At 35.8% G+C, this 19,902-nt stretch overlaps 1 protein-coding gene across 1 annotated transcript in view; it reads right to left on the bottom strand.

The window, feature by feature from the left end:
• The window catches only part of LOC6030997 (peptidylglycine alpha-hydroxylating monooxygenase), a 41,797-nt gene that overhangs the window by 2,873 nt on the left and 19,022 nt on the right, over positions 1 to 19,902 (bottom strand). Inside the window, exons 2-6 of the mRNA XM_001841798.2 lie at positions 6,552 to 6,609; positions 6,299 to 6,386; positions 5,818 to 6,032; positions 2,508 to 2,559; positions 2,107 to 2,445 (exon numbers count right to left, since the gene is read on the bottom strand). Coding sequence (XP_001841850.1) covers positions 2,107 to 2,445; positions 2,508 to 2,559; positions 5,818 to 6,032; positions 6,299 to 6,386; positions 6,552 to 6,609 — 752 coding nt within the window. The remainder of the gene's footprint in view (positions 1 to 2,106; positions 2,446 to 2,507; positions 2,560 to 5,817; positions 6,033 to 6,298; positions 6,387 to 6,551; positions 6,610 to 19,902) is intronic.

The raw sequence follows: 19,902 nt of genomic DNA on the forward strand, positions 1-19,902 counted from the left end.
AGGTTTTGGGTTCTGCCAGGCAATTTAATGTCGAAAAGTTGTTTTTGTTTACTTTTGTTGTTGTTAAATGCTTATTTACAATTGGGTGGACATTTTTACAGTAAAACTAATGAATGTAGCATGTAGGAAATTGCACCACGAACATTTTTCTCGAGGAGAAAACGTAATTTCGATACTCCAACGCAAAGATATTTGAGTTTTAGTGGGAAAAAAGTGCCAATTTTACAAATTTCCCAGAATTAACAAGCACGGCCTATTATTTACATGCGGCATATGTTTTGCAAGCCAAAGTATGTTTTTTTTACAGTTATTTAGGTAGCTGAGTTCGGATCTGCAATCAAATTTCAGATAAAAGCGGTGTATGCACTTCGGAAGGAATCGGTCAAGAAAAAATTCAAATGGGCAGCAGCTACAGCGAAAGCAAGCCAGAGAGGGTGAATAAAAGCCCCAAGAAAACGCTCCCTCTCCTTTGTTCTGCTGTTCGTAAAGCTGTTTCTTGACCCCTTTCCTTCCGATCTCCATACTAGCCTAAACAGTGAAATTTCGAGCCACACCCAAAAGTTATTTGCGGTAATATGCTGTAATTTTAATCGCTAGTGAATTCGGTCATATTTTATCTTTTGCTCACCTTTAATTGATATTTTACTCACGGATTTTTTTATGAAGAATGTATTTTTCAAGTTCTGATAGTTTTGAGAATGTCAGAAAACATCGTTTTGTGATTTGGCTGGTTTCAATGTAAACTTAAAAATAAATGAAAGCTTTTGATTTTTAAGGATTTTTTTTATGATTTTGTGGAACGATTGTATACGTCAGTCATTAATTAATGACGATTTCCATAACTTTGCAAGGAATGGAAAAATCGCTCCCAACCATTTTCACTACATGCAAATAACATTTAGGCGTGGCTCAAATATCACTGTTCACTGTTTATCTGAAATTTGATTGCAAATCCGAATTCAGCGACCTAAATAACTGTAAAAAAAACATACTTTGGCTTGCAAAACATATGCCGCATGTAAATAATAGGCCGTGCTTGTTAATTCTGGGAAATTTGTAAAATTGGCACTTTTTTCCCACTAAAACTCAAATATCTTTGCGTTGGAGTATCGAAATTACGTTTTCTCCTCGAGAAAAATGTTCGTGGTGCAATTTCCTACATGCTACATTCATTAGTTTTACTGTAAAAATGTCCACCCAATTGTAAATAAGCATTTAACAACAACAAAAGTAAACAAAAACAACTTTTCGACATTAAATTGCCTGGCAGAACCCAAAACCTTAAATATTGGTCAATTATCGATAGTGCATCTTGATCCTTGGATAATAAACTATCATTTAAAAAGTGAGCACCTTTATTGTTTGACCAAATCTTAAATTGGGGCAAGCTAATGCAACATTTTGGGCGCCCGAAATACGAACGGAGCGCTGCGCTCTCAGAATCAAAATAAGATTAAAAAAGATAGGAGGAACATACACCTTAGATTTATTGGTCCTTTATGTGAAATCGTCTCAGCTTTCGAATGAAATTGTCAGTTTTTCGATAAAGCGGGGCGCCGGCCTTCAAAAATGACTTTTAAAAATACATTATTGTTTTATTGCTAAAAAATGTATGGAAGGGTATTTTTCTGACAAGTGCATTCGAAAGCTCTGCTCATTTCCTTTCCAAAACACCCCTAAACATCAAGGGTTCGTTGAAGTTTTGCAAAGTTATTAGCAATTTTGTAGACGCGCCTAAGTCAAAAAATTACCAATTAAAAAAAATGTTTTAGCTTCGTGGCGTCGAGGTGAGGACAAATTCAACCAACCAAACATGGTTTCTTTCATAACTTGGTGGGGGCTATTGGAAAAGTACATTGCTTTTGATTTTTGAGCACCTTGTGTAAATAGTGGTCCACTTTCAGCGAGAATTACTCAATTACTAAAAAACTGAAACTATGCGTTTTTTTTTCACTGGGTAGGTCTCCAAAAAGTGACAGCTCTTTGTTTATAACCCTACACTCTCAGAAGTAAACCGTGATTTCGTAGTAAAGCAACATCCTCCTTATTTTTTTCAGTGGGTCACTAGGCGTTTTGTTCTAAATATATAAATCTTGCAAAACTTACCCAATATTGGTGATCGTGTTCCGATTGCTCTCCATCGTGCACCGCGCGGCCAACCGGTCCTTGTACAAAATCGGCTCGGTGCTCTCGACCGGGTAGAACATCTGCGGCGTCAGCGGGTCGCGCTTTCCGAGCCGGATCCAGTGGTCGGTGCCCTGTTCGTCAACCCGCACCCGGTAGCCGGAAACGACCCGCCCGAGGCTGTGCGTGTGCGTCCGGTAGGCGAACGGATGGATCGTCTTGTTCTCGCGGATGTCGCACAGCGTCTCCATGTGTTCGACTTTGTTCGGTGGAATGTAGCCGCCGGTTCCGAGCAGCAGCACTCCGGCCTGTTTGGTCATGCTGGTTGTAAGAAAGCAAGATTAATTTATTTTGCAGTGAGAAATTATAATAAAGCAACTCACGTTTTTAGCGTGTAATGCAGGAAAATTCCGGAATCGTCGTAGGTGGTGCCATCTGTAACGAAACAAATTATTCATAAATTGTACACAATATTTCTCACTAACTCAAGGTGAATAATCCACAAGAAAAATCATATGCCTCAATTGAATTACGCATTCCAGGCCACAATCAGCGGCAGACAAAACATATCGGTTGACCTTTTCTCATATTCCTTAGAACGACACCGGGCGCAAAAGCACGTCGTGTTTTTTCCCAGTATTCCAGTCTGGGGAAACCATTTGCGTTGAAATCACAATAGAGTGGTCGCTTTGCTTATAAACACGCGTACGCATGGGAAGCGTCCCATTTGGGAAAACATTTCACGCACCAGCAGTATGATGCTCGAACTTTCACGCATGTTTCTCCTGCGTTCACGGTGAAAAGTTCGTAAAAATTTCATAAATCGCATTTTTTTTATCAATTTAAAAACACTGAAAATTTAGTCGAGACGCGATAACAGTGCAAAAATGACAGCTAGGCGAGCTACTCAATTTAGGGTATTTTCACAGTGTACACGCTCACCAAAACAAAAACATACAGGCACATCACAGATAGAACACGACGTGACATGGAAGAGTGTAATCTTCCGCGTGCACGTGACGGTTATTATCATCACGTTTTTGGTAAAAGTTTAGTTGTCAAAAAGTACGATGAAGAAAGTGAAGGGAATCGCCATGAATGATGTATTATGCGCGTGCTCGTCACCTATTTTTTGGGTAGTTGATTTAGGCGTTTCAAGATTTTCATTCTAGATTTTTTTTAAAAAGGCCCTTTTAACTATTCTCTTTTATATAATAGGACATATTCAAGAAAAAAAAGTAAAAATCTGGATGTTTTTTTTTAAATCGGGTAATTTTAATATCTCAATTATTGTTAAATTCAAAACTTAATCTGAAAATTGGGTAAATTCTGCTCAACCTGATTTTGAGTAAAATTTACTCAAATTTAATATTTACCGCAAATCACACTTTTGAGTAACTTTGACTTAAGGTGTGAATTTCGTTTTAAATATTTCTTTGTTTATCAAGAAATTAATAAAAAAAAAATCTTTTTTTTGTGTAAGGGTCCCCAATTTCTGTAGCGAGCTTCCAATGGATTCATAGTTTGGCCTCGTGTTTACCTTTTGCTTTATGGGTTGCAAGCAAAGAATGTGGACCGCAAACCATTGGGATTTTGGGAAATTTGCATGCGGTTAGCAGAGGAAAGCTTTAGGGAAAGCTCATCTCATAAATATTAGATTAGGCTGGGGAAACTTAATCTGAAGTGGCTGATTGTGGTGAGTTGTTATGGGTTAGTGAAGCTTAATTCTTTAATTTAGTTGTGAAGAATTTTTGTACACGCTGATCCAACACCATTCTTTTTATAGATAACAATTAGATTTCGTTGAAAAAAATTCTGGTCGGAATCGTGTTTATAAATTTTATAAGTTTTGTTTTGGAAAAAAACCCCAGTCTTGAGAATTTTCCTTGTAATTGGAATAAGATTCATCTAATTCAAACTAAAATTTTCCTTTCCACGACTTTTTATTTCTGAGTGCATTAAAAAATAATTTACTTTCTGTCAAAATAAAATTTGACATACAGTTAAAGCTAATTAAAAGCGTTTTCAATTGAAATCGAGTGATAAATAGCTCAATAAGAAGTGAGCAAGCAAGTTTCTATCAAAAGTTTTGCAAAATTAGTTGTTTAAATAGTGAAAAACAGCAAATTTGTTGATTTCTGTGGTTTGACCCAAAATTTGTTAAAACAAAATAAATGGAATTGAACCAAATTTGAGTAAAAATTACTCAAATTGAAATCACCTAAATTTGTGACATTTTCACTCAGATCTGGTCGAATTTCACTAACTTTTTGATTGTGAAAAATAATCAAATCTGACGTTTGGCTTCAAAATACATTGCTTAGTACACGCACGTTCAAAATCACTCAGTTTTCGTCAAAACCGAACCTACTCGGAAATTAGTAAAGCGGACAATGGTCAAATTCGAGTGAATTTCAGTCAGATTTTAACGAAAACTCAGTGCCATTCACCCAGATCTGAGTGACATCTCAAAGATGCTCAATTTACTCAATTCTGAGTAGGTTCGGTTTTGACGAAAATTGAGTGATTTCGAACGTGCGTGTAAGTTTGGTTTTGACAGAAACTAAATGATTTTGGATTTGCTTGTACTAATGAATATTTTGGAAAAATTTATATATGATTCAAAAATAAAATATTTCAATTAAATTTACTGAAAAAATATTAAAAACTAAACTTTCCAGTCTCGTTTCTGAATAGAATTGCTCGCAGGAATGAGTTTTATGGTTTCACTCATAATTTGTCAACTCAAAACAACTGAAATTCAACTAGATTTTTTGAAAATTCAACCAAAATGAAAATTACCTAAATTAAGGAAGTATTAGACTACGACAAACAAACATACAAACTCGCAACCAAATAAACTTTTTGACAGTTTGGCAGTTTGCCTGCTTTGTTTGTTTGCCTGCATTTGTTTGTAGAAACGTCAGCCTGCATACATTTTTACTCAAATTAGAAATCACTTAAATTTGAGAGATTTTCCCTCAGATCTAGTAGAACTCCACACAGCAAAAAATCCGATGGTAAAATCGCATGCAAAAGCATGCACATCACCTTGGCCAAAATAAACTCTTAATATTACACACTGCGTGTACAATTTTTGTAAACACAAAAAAAGTTGCAACCGATGAGATTCGAACCCAGCACCAACAGTAAGGACTGGTGCCTTAGCCCGCGCGGCCGTCAGACCGATGTAGAACGGAAGGGATAAACGCATTTATGAGCTTGACATTTCGGTCAAGTAGGTTTCCCATGCTGATGGGCTATATTTTAAGGGTGTAATTTTACATAGAATATCATAAAATATTGCAAAATTGATTTTACACCCAGGCCTTTTACACGCAGTTGGATTACTACTTTTTTTGCTGTGCACTAACTTTTTTGTGAAAATCATTCAAATTCGACGGTTGCCTTCAAAAATCATTGGTGAGTAAGTTCGGTATTGTCGTGATTTTGGATAAGTGATTTTGGATTAGCGTGTACTTAAAAATAAATTTTGGGCAGTTTTGAGTAAAAATTGGGTGTATTTTACTAGATTTTAGTATTTTTAGTAGACTCAAATACAGATAAAAAAGTAAAAGTAAATAAAGTGAAAACACACTAAAATCTTCAAAGTACGAAAAAGCTTAGTTCAAAAATATAAATAACTTAAATCTAAAAAAAAAAACAAAATATTTAATCAACACTCTTGCCCACCTTTGAACTTGTCAATGTGCGCGTAGTGCACCTGCAGCACGATGTACTTGATCGGCGAGTCCTTGCCCACCTTGAAGCCAACGTTCTCGGGCAGCTCCAGCTTCGGGGCGTCCCGTGCCCACGCGTAGATGATCTGCGAGGATGAGCCGGTGCCGCAGGGGCTGCCCACTTCCTCCTTGCCGTCCGGGTCGCTCTTGGCCATCTCGCCGCAGTTCCTTTCGGTGGTGGAAATTGGAGGAGGGGGAAAATGAAAGGTCAGTTATTTAATTGGCAATCTCTCTAGTAACTGTTGGCTGATGTGGGAGGTATCAATAAGTGCCCGATCTGAATGAATTTGTGCGGAAATATTTTAAAATGTCCTAACTAAAAAATTGAAAAAAAAGGTTAAATACCATGCGTCTCCACGAAATAAAACAATTCGATGGAGACGCAGGGTATTTTACCTACCAAAAAATGTTCAGTAATCCCCAAATGAACTCACCACACTGCAGATTCCGAGCCCGGTGCTCCACATCCGTACAGCAGCATATGGTGTGCCGTGGCCATCGTGGCGTTTGGCTCGAAGCCCACTGCGAAAAAAAAACACGAAAAAAGGCACCATAAAATTGGGGATAATTCGATGAAAAATCAATTTCAACCTCCTGAAAGCGTGGGCACAGCACTCGACCCACGTGCTTTTTATACACCGGGTAAATTGAGCCAAATGAGATTAAAATTAAGCCGCACTCACTTACCTATGTAGTAACTTTTGGTGTAGTCCACCTTGACGGGGGTGCACAGGTAAAGCTCGGGCTGTAATGAAAAAATGGGGAGACAAAAATGGTGAATTTAATAAAATTATATCACGATGACACTTTGCAGTAAAGTGGAAGCGACGGATTGCGCTTTCAAAAAGGTTTTGCAACTGTTGCGATAAAACGATTTCCAAAAATAGCACTCGAGCGTGATTCCAAGAAGATGAAAACGGAATCAGACTGCGTGCTTGAATGAATTTCAGCTTAACCCTCAACCGTCCAATTAATTTAAAACTATTTCATGTGAACTCTTCTCCCTGAAACTTCAGCTGACCATGGAGACGCATGGTCAACTAAAAGAAAAGCAAATCATCTTGCTCTCAACTATTCAAAATATGTTTCCCACCCACAAAATCCTGCGGAGAGGGTTACATCTTTCGCTTAAAAACACATCCTCACCGCCCCACCCCCCGCGTTGGGATCTGACGAGGGAAAATTCTATTATTGCCATACGCAAAAGCTCACCAAGTTTACCCATTCCCATGGAAAAAAAGACGAATGTTTTTGCCCAGCTCCCCTTCTGCTCCGACGTCATCATTTTCCGCATTTTCCAAGATGAGTATGATGGCGGTGGTGGTTTTTGTCTCGACGACGTCGACGTCCTTGCTGGGTTTCAAGAAACAGTAAAGATTTTGAGTCAAAATCTAAAAAAAAAAATGTAAATTCACATGATTTGACGCGTAATTTTACATATTCCAAATAAATTGATGTTAAATCGCATCCAAAAAGAGGTAATATTGTTTTACTGTGTATCTATTTTTTTTTATTTTTTAAAATAAGAAAGAAGTGCTCGCCGCTTTGAATATTAATTCCAAAGAAAGCACAGGCAAAAAAGTGCGTTGGCGTGGGAAAAATGGGTGAGTTATTGGCCTGGTCGGGAGGGCTGGGAGGTAGGAAAATGAAGAGGAGTTTGTAACTTTGTTTTTTTTTCTGACAGAGCACGCTTTTGAATGGCTATTTTTGCTTCCTGATATTGCGGAACCAAGGATCAGGATGTGGTTGGTGGGTAATGCCGCGCTAGTGATTACGCATAATAGCTCCGCATCATCGTAATGAGCGGGATTCGCTTGACGGAATGCTGAAAATAGCTTCATGTCAAAAATTAATTTAATTATGAACAAATATTCAACCTTGTAATATAAATTCAAAAATGATTTTAAGCATTTTTTTGTGTTTTCCTAAATTAATTTTAGACCAATCTTGAGCAATTATCTAAGAAATCGGCCGATTTCATGCTTACTTTTTTTGTAATTTTTGATTTGGCTCAAACTTTTTGGGGGCCTTACCAAAGAACCAAAAAAAAACATTGTTTTTTCATTAGTTACAAGGTTTGATACACTTCGGCAGCTGTCCATACAAAAATGCTACGTAAATATTGGAAAATCTGCATCTCTTGAATTAATTTTCTGAACGATTTGGTCCTAGATCTGGTCTCTTCGGCAAAGTTGTAGATATAGGCCAATACGCACCTATCGAAAGGGATCAAGAAATGGCTTGAGAGCAGTTCTCTAGGATATCGGTCATTCGTTTTTTTTTTGTATTTTTTAATCCAACTGAAACTTTTTTGGTGCCTTCGGTATGCCCAAAGAAGCCATTTTGCATCATTAGATTCTCCATATAATTTTCCATACAAATTTGGCAGCTGTCCATACAAAAATGATGTATGAAAATTCAAAAATCTGTATCTTTTGAAGGAATTTTTTGATCGATTTGGTGTCTTCGGCAAAGTTGTAGGTATGGATACGGACTACACTGGAAAAAAATGATACACGGTAAAAAAAATTGGTGATTTTTTTATTTAACTTTTTATCACTAAAACTTGATTTGCAAAAAACACTATTTTTATTTTTTTTATTTTTTTTAATATGTTTTAGAGGACATAAAATGCCAACTTTTCAGAAATTTTCAGGTTGTGCAAAAAATCGTTGACCGAGTTATGAATTTTTTAATCAATACTGATTTTTTCAAAAAATCGAAATATTGGTCGCAAAAATTTTTTCAACTTCATTTTCGATGTAAAATCAAATTTGCAATCAAAAGTACTTTAGTGAAATTTTGATAAAGTGCACCGTTTTCAAGTTAAATCCATATTTAGGGGACTTTTTTGAAAAAAGTCGCAGTTTTTCATTTTTTAAAATTAGTGCACATGTTTGCTCACCTTTGAAAAAAATATTTTTGAAAAGCTGGGAAAATTCTCTATATTTTGCTTCTTCGGACTTTGTTGATACGACCTTTAGTTGCAGAGATATTGCAATGCAAAGGTTTAAAAACAGGAAAATTGATGTTTTCTAAGTCTCACCCAAAAAACCCACCATTTTTCAATGTCGATATCTCAGCAACTAATGGTCCGATTTTCAATGTTAATATATGAAACATTTGTGAAATTTTCCGATCTTTTCAAAAAAAATATTTTCAAAATTTTCAAATCAAGACTAACATTTTCAAAGGGCGTAATATTGAATGTTTGGCCTTTTTGAAATGTAAGTCTTGATTTGAAAATTTTGAAAATATTTTTTTCGAAGAGATCGAAAAATTTCACAAATGTTTCATATATTAACATTGTAAATCGGACCATTAGTTGCTGGGATATCGACATTGAAAAATGGTGGGTTTTTTGGGTGAGACTTAGAAAGACTGAGACTGTTTTTAAACCTTTGCATTGCAATATCTCTGCAACTAAAGGTCGTATCAACAAAGTCCGAAGAAGCAAAATATAGAGAATTTTCCCAGCTTTTCAAAAATATTTTTTTCAAAGGTGAGCAAACATGTGCACTAATTTTAAAAAATGAAAAACTGCGACTTTTTTCAAAAAAGTCCCCTAAATATGGATTTAACTTGAAAACGGTGCACTTTATCAAAATTTCACTAAAGTACTTTTTGATTGCAAATTTGATTTTACATCGAAAAATGAAGTTGAAAAATTTTTGCGACAAATATTTCGATTTTTGGAAAAATCAGTATTGATTAAAAAATTCATAACTCGGTCAACGATTTTTTGCACAACCTGAAAATTTCTGAAAAGTTGGCATTTGATGTCCTCTAAAACATATCAAAAAATAAAAAAAATAAAAATAGTGTTTTTTTGCAAATCAAGTTTTAGTGACAAAAAGTTAAATAAAAAATCACCAAATTCTTTTTTACCGTGCTCATTTTTTTTCAGTGTAGTCCGTATCCATACCTACAACTTTGCCGAAGACACCAAATCGATCAAAAAATTCCTTCAAAAGATACAGATTTTTGAATTTTCATACATCATTTTTGTATGGACAGCTGCCAAATTTGTATGGAAAATTATATGGAGAATCTAATGATGCAAAATGGCTTCTTTGGGCATATCGAAGGCACCAAAAAAGTTTCAGTCGGATCAAAAAATACAAAAATTAAAATTGAAGAAAAAATACCGATTTCGTAGAGAATTGCTCTTGAGGCTTTTCATTACCCGCTTTGACGATTTTTCGTATGAACTTTTTTTTTACCTAAAATTCAATTTCACAAAATCCATATTTTTTAATTTTTTTTAAATTTATGTTTTAAAGAACGAAAACCGCAAAAATTTTGCTATCGAGTTATGGTTCTAAAAAGATGTTTTTTTTTCGGAAATTTAAAAGTCTTAGTCGGAAAAAATGATTTTAGTTTTTGATGTATGACGAAATCTCCAATCGAAAAATACTATACAGAACTCTTTCAAAAGAGCGCAATATAGAATATTTGACCATTTTGAAATGTTTCTTTTGATTCCAAAATCTTAGAAGTATTTATTTTCGAAAAGTTCAGAAAATTTCACAAATGTTTTATTTTTAACATTGAAAATATGTCCATTAGTTACCGAGATATTGGTGCTAGAAAATAAAAGGCTTTTTGGATGAGACTTGAAAACTTCATTTTTTTTGCCTATTTTTATTCATTGTACTTCAACAACCAGATTAAAATTCTTGAATGTTTCACAGGCAATAGTATTTTTTTTTTGCATTTTTTCGATTTATTTTTTCAGGAATTGACAATATTTTCAAAACAATTATTTTATAACAATTTTTGTTTTAAATATGAGCTTTACTTTCCAACGCTTATTTAAATTTTCATTTTTTTTAGCGAATTTTTAGGTTACATCCGTCTGTCGAAAGACGTGGTTGGGAGGCAAATGGTTGAGTTCTAAAAAGGAAATTCTTTTTTTTAATTTTTAAGCTCTGCAAGTTCTATAAAACATGTTACTTTATTGGTGCCTTCGGAATACCCAAAGAAGCCATTTTGCATCATTAGATTGTCCATATAATTTTCCATACAAATTTGGCAGCTGTCCATACAAAAATGATATGTGAAAATTCAAAATTCTGTATCTTTTGATGGAATTTTCTGATCGATTTGGTGTCTTCGGCAAAGTTGTAGGTATGGATATAGACTACACTGAAAAAAAATGATACACGGTAAAATTTTTTTTTGATGATTTTTAATTTCACCTTTTGTCACTAAAAATGGATTTGCAAAAAAACACTGTTTTTAATTTTTTTTTATTTTTTGATATGTTTTAGAGGACATAAAATGCCAACTTTTCAGAAATTTCCAGAATGGGCAAAAAATCTTTGACCGAGTTATGATTTTTTGAATCAATACAGATTTTTTCAAAAAATTGACGCCTTTAGACGCCTTTAAAAAGTGATCCGAAAATTATGAAAACAGCAAATAAGATAAATGCTCATAAAAATGCTCGGCTAAACATAAATTAAGAAAAAATGGTAAGAATTACCTACTCAAAATGAACAGGAGATCAAAGGAAAAAAAATCCATTCAAAAATGGGTTCCCCACCCCAGATAAAGCTCAATAGATGAAACTCAAAACTTTTCAAAATGATGATTTATTTCTCAACGGAAGATTTCGCATGATGAAAAGCTTTCACGTCGAAAACTTTGCAAGAAGCAAATTTCCTCTTGACGTCGACGTCGCCGACCGCCAACAAGGTGTGCATTATTATTATTTCGTTTCGCACAATTTGCAAAGTTTTCTCGTCCCGTCCCCCATCTTTTCGGCTGCCGGAAGACAAATTGGACCAAACGTTCCGTCGTGTTCACTAATCTACATAATTTTATCGCGCCATTCCCTAATGACGTCATTTCTCGTCAGTTTTTCGAAAGTGGTTCTTCTTCAGTTTTTTTTTTTCGGGATGCTCTATGGCCATTATTACTGACAATATGTTTGAAGCTCTCTTTTGGTATTGGATGGGGTTTCCCCCCCGAAAAAAAGCACTGCATAACGATAAGACAACATTCATTTATTAACGGTGGTCTCTGCGGGGGCAGGAAAAGCAAAAAAAAAAACCTGTTGTTTGTTCTTGCTTGTCAGGTGGGTGCGTGAGGGTGGAAAAATGACACAGACAAACAAACGGGGGCTTTTTTGTGCCGTCCTCCTGGGAAAGCTTACAAAATCAATCAAAGTGGCTCTCTTGTGCACACGCTGGCTGCATTCATTGCCCACTCCCACGTGCGGCGGCAGCGTCGTCGTTATTTGATCAAAACATTATTTTTCCTAGAACACCCTCAACGAGGAGGGGGGAAAAGGCTGTTTTTCAAGTTCACTGCCAATCAATGGCATTTCATTGTCGAGAGCCGGGAAAAAAACAAACAACAGCTCTCGCGTTCTCTTTGTGAAATGTCACAACTCAATCATTATAGAGGGAATGAAAAGGGGAGGGAAATGTAATTGAATCAACCGAGATAAGGGCCAATCATTTGGGATCGGGTGAAAATTCAATATTTGCTTTATTTCCGATAATTTTTACCCATTTGTTACACTTCATTTGACGAAAAGGTCGCCGGGAACGAACCGCATAATGTACCACAAAATGGAGCGACTTCCACCTCGTGGAAAAGTTTTTCCGGCCAGCCGTGTGTTTTGTGGGTAGTTGTATTGTTGTTGGCTCGTGATACAGAGAAAAGTCAGAACTTTGTGGACGTCCACAACTCCCACGCAGGTGGTGGTAGTTTGGTTTGGAGAGCGGAGAAAATTATTAGTTTGAGAGTGTTTTTAATTTATTGCCATGGAAAATAATCAAATAAAATTGGTATTTGTTAGCTTCCTTTTTTATGTGTGTTCTCCAATGTTGAAAATAGGATGGAAATTTGAGAGAAAAATGTTGAAGTGAGTTATATGAGTTGGAACATTCGCTGTCAGTTCGGCTAAGTAAATCGTGAAAAAAAATCAAATTCAATAACATAAACAAGTAGGGTAGGGTAGTCATCAATGAGACACTTTTGGTTTTTAACTTTCAACGATTTTTGTATTTTTTTCATCAGCATGTTTTAGTGAGCTTGACATTGACCAAAATATGAGATCGATCCGACCTCTACAGCCAGAGCAATCCAACTGTCTCATTGTAGACGCACTTGGCAGGAACAATGAGACAGGTGGGGAACAATGAGACACTCTACGAAAATCAATACTTTTCTCGTAAAACATCATGTATTTGTATTGTTCCATTGCAGGTGACTTACCTTGAATATTTTAAAGCAATTTTGCCAACTTGAAGCTTTCATTAACAAAAATTATACTAAAAAATATTTAAATTTAGTAAAATCCATTTATTTATACCATATAACTTTATATGTTTGGCTAAATGAAGTCAAAACTCAATAAATATGCCAAAAATCACTTCCGATTCATGTTTTGAAGGGTTTCCCTAGATTTTGAAAAGTTTAATGAAGAAAAATCAAAGTGTCTCATTGTTACCCATAGGCTGAAAAGAGTGGGGAACAATGAGACAGCCCTGGATTCTGGGTATATTCTTAATTTTGGTCAATTCTAATGAAAGGCCATTGTAGCCCAACTCATGCCCTATGAAATGACGAAAGAAGTTTGGAGAAATTTTAGTTTTTGTATTATTGGCAGCCTATAAGCGAAAATGTAATTTTCAGTCATAATTTACTTTTACTCCCCAAAATCATACATTTATGAATAACTTTGCAAGGGAGCGTCCATAACCAAAGCCACTATTATGGCAGACATGTATCCAGTAGATACACCTTTCCCCAAAATATGAGCCTGATTGGTTGAAACTACGACTTGTGAGAGCCATTTATCATTGTTCCCTGTGTCTCATTGATGACTACTCTACCCTACAGTCCATCACGCACAGAAATTTTGTGAGTTTGAATCAACAAACTTGTTTGTTATCAACGAATATCTTGGATTATTGAACTGAAAAACTAATTTTGTGAGTTCTATAATCACTTATTATCAATCCTACAAATATTTTGTCAGTTCGACAAACACGATTGTTGATTTCACTTCGATTTTTATTGACGTGTACTAAAAATTAAGAGTGTACGTATTTTTTCAACGTCACCTTGTACCAAGATGGCCGAAAACAAAAAAAAAAGAGGCGAATGGATTTCTTCGTGCTGATTTGCCGGATTCGGACAGTCCGTAAGTATTTATTAACTTTTGTATGGAATCTAAGTATAATGTATTTATCTCTCCATACCAATCAGGGACGGTCGCGAATCAAACTAGGAAAAAAAACTAGGTCCAGTTCCGGAGAACGTTCCGGCTTTCCTGGTATTTTCAGGTAAGAGTGAATTCTTTGTTTTGTTATTTTTTTTAGGAACAACTGAACAAATAAGTTGATTGCCAAGTGATAAATATATTTTAAATTTTATTTTCAGTATATTCCCAAAATGATCCCACAGCGACGGCAGCCAAGGATTTTCCAGGGTTCCCCAGGGAGCTGGTACAAAATATGGTTTATAACGAGGATAAAGGAGTGATTGACCAAGTCGAATTTCATGATGAATGTAAGTTTTAGTAATTTTTATCTCGTAATAAATAAAATATAAACAAACTGAAGAACAATATTGCGTTTCAATAAAAGAAAAAAGAAGAGGAAACGAAAAACCAGAAAAGCAATTTGATAAAATGGATTCTTCTTTTGATAAACATGTTTGTTGAACTCATGATTGTTGTTAGAGTAAAAATGTCTCGTTAGGGCATTGACAAACATGTTTATTAAAACCACAAAATTTGTTAGGTTGAATTTGGCAAACATGTTTACTGGCCCTGAGATGACAATCCTGTTTGTGGAATGCACCCAACATTTTGCTAGGTTTACAATCGGATTTTTCTGCGTGATGCTCGATTATTCGAAGGTAATTAAATCAGGAACAAAAAAAAAACATATTTTTCTTATTTTTATTTTATTACATCAAACATGAAATTCGAATTCTGAGACCCCATTTTGGTCAAATTTGAAAAGTTCATTGCCCAACAAACTTTCATCAGTACAGTCCAGACTCGATTATCAGAAGGCCTCGGGTAATCGAAACTAGGAATAATCGAATCACGAAATAGTAGTTTATGCAACAAGTTGCAAAAAGATGATTTTTTCAGCACGAGTCGTACATTTATCCAACGAGGTTCACCGAGTTGGATAAATACGACGAGTGCTGAAAAAATCAAGTTTTGCAACGAGTTCCATACAACATTTTTTGCAATTTCCAAAAACACTTATTGAGTGAAATTTTAAGTCGAATTTTCATGTAATTTGTCAATAAATCGTTTAAATCAAAAAAATGTTGAAAAGTGTTACTTTTCGAAACAAGTGCTGAAAAGTTCAACTTTTCAGCACCCATTTGAGTGCTGAAAAGTAGAACTTTTCAGCATTTATTTTGAAAAGTGTTGCTATTCGATTCTGTTATTTTTGGTACAGAAAAGTAGGCTATTTCGTCGTTCAAGAATGACAGGAAAAGTAAGTAGTTTCACGACGGAATTGCAAAAATAATTTTTTTTCGCTGTCTTATTTTTGATTGTCGAGCTTCAGAATGACCCCTAAACTACGCTAAAGTGTTTTACATTTTTTAAATCCAAGATGGCGGCCAATATGGCGGTGACGAAATATTGTAAAAATGCATTTTATTATTTAATAAGCAATCAACTATTCAAATTTGACTAAAATGGGGTCGCAGAGCAAAAAAACAAGAAAAAGAAGAAAAAGATAAAAAAATATTTACATATTCGTTATTCGATTATCCAAAGTCCCATACAAACCTTCGGATAATCGAACTTTGGATAATCGAAACTTCGGATAATCGAAGCTTCGGATAATCGAGTCTGGACTGTATTTCATTTCATTAATATTTCATCATCGCAATCGTTCATGAATTTTTGTTAATTGTGAATCTGAACACTTACAAGCTTATTTTATCAGTTTTGGACCTTAGATCTTAAAAGCGAATTTGCTATTGAGATATTTTCTTCGATATCAGTCGATTTCGTGAATTATTTACCTCAAATTTTGTGTACGCCTTTTATGTAACCAACACAGAAAAATAAATATAATGGTAATACTCCTCAGGAAATGGTGACAGATTTTGTGTAAAAAAAAGTGTAATATTATATAAGGTGAGTAATCAACCGTTTCTGATAAATTTTCATCAGGTTTTTTTTCGTAAAATTGCTCAAAAGAGGTAATCGTCAACCAACCAAATTTTCAACCATCCAAAATTAAACATAATTGCTTTCTTTGAAGCAAGCAATGTTTTCATTGGTTCACCCATTAAAGGCTCAATAAAATATAAGTAGCTTTCCATACAAAAATAGCACGTTTTATTTTTTTTTGTTTTGGAGAAATTTTCTGATCGATTGGTGTCTTGGGCAAAGTTGTAGGTAGAGATGAGGACTGTTTAAACAAATATTTGTTGATTCTCAGATTAACTTTTTTGACAAAAAAATACTTTCTCAAAAGCCGTGTTTTTTATATTTTAGATTTGTTTTTAATAATTATGTCATATATGGGTCATTCTTCGCCAACTCACACGAAATCGGAAAAAGTTGCCCCGACCCTTCTTCGATTTGCGTGAAACTTTGCTCTAAGGGGTTATTTTGGTTCCTGATCACGAATCCGAGGTCCATTTTTAGATATTTAGTGACGGTGGGGCGGTACGACCCCTTTAGTTTTTCTGGTTTTTGCCTTCCTCACTGAGGTAAGGCTATAATCCTGCTCTAAAAATGAACTTTTTATTAAAAGCTCGAAGACCCACCTTCATGTACACATATCGACTCAGAATCGAAAACTGAACAAATGTCTGTGTGTGTGTGTGTGTGTGTGTGTGTGTGTGTGTGTGTGTATGTGTGTGTGTATGTATGTATGTGTTCAAAAATCTTGCCAAGTTTTCTCAGCACTGGCTGAACCGATTTTGATCGAACCAGTTGCATTCGACTTGGTTTAGGGTCCCATACATCGCTATTGAATTGTTTGAAGTTTCGATAAGTAGTTCAAAAGTTATGTATAAAAATGTATTTTCACATATATCCGGATCTCAATTATATGCATGTAAACGATGTCCGGATCCATCATCCGACCCATCGTTGGTTAGGTAATCAAGAGACCTTTCCAACAAGTCCACATAATTGAAGATCTGGCAACCCTGTCTCGAGTTATGACCACTTAAGTGATATTTATGTACTTTTTTGAAGCCGGATCTCACTTAAATGTATGTAAACGATGTCCCGAACCATCATCCGACCCATCGTTGGTTAGGTAATCAAGAGACCTTTCCAATGAGTCCACATAATTGAAAATCTGGCAACCCTGTCTCAAGTTATGATCACTTAAGTGATATTTATGTACTTTTTTGAAGCCGGATCTCACTTAAATGTATGTAAACGATGTCCGGAACCATCATCCGACCCATCATTGGTTAGGTAATCAAAAGACCTTTCCAACGAGTCCTCATAATTGAAAATCTGGCAACCCTGTCTCGAGTTGTGACAGATTAAGTTATATCTGTGTACTTATTTTTCTGGACATAAAAAAGAATAGCTGAAATATGTGTCCGAACCACTCGTATTACTCATTGTTGGTAAAAAGTGAGGAAGGCATCAACCACATAGGTGGATTAAGTTGGTTTTTTACTAAGACACGTTTTTCAGTGATTTGTAGCTCGCAACCGTGAAGAGATAGAAATTTGGTGTCAAAAAGATTTTTTTGTAAAATTAGACGCCCGATTTGATGGCGTACTCAAAATTTCGAGAAAAAGGAATTTTTCATCAAAAAAAGTTAAAAAATAGTTTTAAAACCGCTGCCATTTCCCGTTACTCAACTGTCAAAAATCGTAAGACATATCATTTTATGGGAAATGTAATCAAAATCAAAATCAATTTATTCGTTCTACGAGATTCCTACTCGAACTAGGTGTCCGAAGGCTTGATTGTTGAGGCAATTGCAAACCTCTTTTTACACCTTAGTTTCCATCCACCCCGGGATTCGAACTGCCGACCTTTGGATTGTGAGTCCAACTGCCTACCAGCGACTCCACCAGGACAGGACCCAGGGAGACGACTCCTTCACCTGGACTGAGCTAACGACCTAACCTTTTTAGGTTAGTCCGGGGCCAACATTTACTTCCCGTCCGATGGAAGGCGTGATCAGACAAATCTCGTCTCAAAATTTGCCACCGGGACCTTCTGGGATCGAACCCAGGCCGACTGGGTGAGAGGCAATCACGCTTACCCCTACACCATGGTCCCGGGGAAATTTAATGTACTTTTCAAATCTGAAATAACCCAGAAGGGTCATTTTTTCATTTAGAACTAAATTTTTCATTTTAAAATTACGTGTTTTTTCTAACTTTGAAGAACTACATTTTAGAGTGTAACAATGTTCTACAAAGTTGTAGAGCAGACAAAAACAAAAATTTTGATAAAAAGACATAAGGGGTTTGCATGTATTCTTCACGAGTTATCAGAATTTTACAAAAAAGTTTTTTGAAAAAGTTAATTTTTCGTCTAATTTTACACAAAAGTCCCTTTGACACCAAATTTCTATCTCTTCACGAGCTACAAATCACTGAAAAACGTGTCTTAGTAAAAAACCAGAAAAATGAAAGGGGTCGTACCGCCCCACGGTCACGAAATATCGAAAAATGGACCTCGGATTTTGAATTTGACTTTTTCAATCCCGCTTCTGACCCGCCGCCCATTTCGACGGTCGTTGAGCCGACGGTCGTTTCCAACGACCGAGTCCAGTTAGGAACTGATCGTACAATATTTGGACTCATTTTAAAATGTTTTGAACAGTCGATAAGATGCGAGAAAAAATGTTTTAAAAAACCTAAAATATCTAGTTTAAATGTTAGATTTCTAATTAGAATAATCGATAACTCTGTGCCCTATTGTACTGAGCTTACTGGGATTCCTATCTAGTTAGCATAAGAGCATAGTAACAATAAAAAACAAATGAAATAACAAAAAAAACTTGATTGTACTTTATTGTAGTTTTTTTTTTCAAACAACATAGAAGCATAATTTTGAAAATGATTGAAACGATTATCAGTTATTTCGTGAAAGCTGCTCAAAATCTGTAATGGCTATTATACCACAAGTAATAAATACAACTGTTTTCTGAAAAATCTATAATATAAATTCCATCGTAGTACAGTTATTTTTAAACTGCGTTACAGAGTACAACTGCCCGTACGTCACTCCTTTTTCCACGAAGCATCCTCCCACGGTCGTTATCCCCCTTTTTTACTCCAATCAACGTAACAGTGATAATCCTCCACTTAGCGAAAACGAAACCAACGCAGGAACCAGTGCTTCCCCTCTCCCAAAGGAACAACCAACTTCCGAAATCATGCGTAACTAGCCGTGTGACGTACGTGACGTGACAGGCCAGGAATGTCTGGCGTGTCACGGTTTGCACTGTAAAAAATTTGAGCTTTGAATTTGAGGGTTTTAAAAGTCAACCATCAATCAAACTTATTTTCACTGTGTCGCAACACTTTTGTTTGAAGTTGAATGCTTTTAGTGTCCTTCCGGGCGTGAAACCCGACAACAATACAACACACGCACACGCGGCAAATGTGTTGATTGATGGTTTCGGTTGAAGTTCTTCGCGGGGGGACGGGACGGATGCTGGGGGCAACTCGAACTGTCGACTGCCTCTCGGGGATCAATTCGTCGGGAATTTGGACAATGCTGGCATTCAAAAGGATCACATGTGTTATACCTTTTGCGCACGTGGCGAGTGGGAATGACGCAGGTGTTGAGTAAAATTTGTAGTTTTTGGAACTTGTCCAATTATCTTTTTGATGCCTTGAGATTGTTGAAAACTTTTCAAAATTTATTTCCCCTGATAGTTCGCAATGCATCGTCCTGGACTCGGAATTTTATCAGCACTGTTTGATTGACTTAATTGGAAAGTTTTTCCACACTTGAACAGAAGTTCGTGAAATTTGGGTCACAAAATTGCACTCCCAAGGAGACAGATGCAGCGCGAAAAACTTGTTTTTGGCTGTGCTTCTTCGG

This window comes from Culex quinquefasciatus, chromosome 3 (genome assembly GCF_015732765.1).
Source record: "Culex quinquefasciatus strain JHB chromosome 3, VPISU_Cqui_1.0_pri_paternal, whole genome shotgun sequence".
Taxonomy (NCBI): Eukaryota; Metazoa; Arthropoda; class Insecta; order Diptera; family Culicidae; genus Culex; species Culex quinquefasciatus.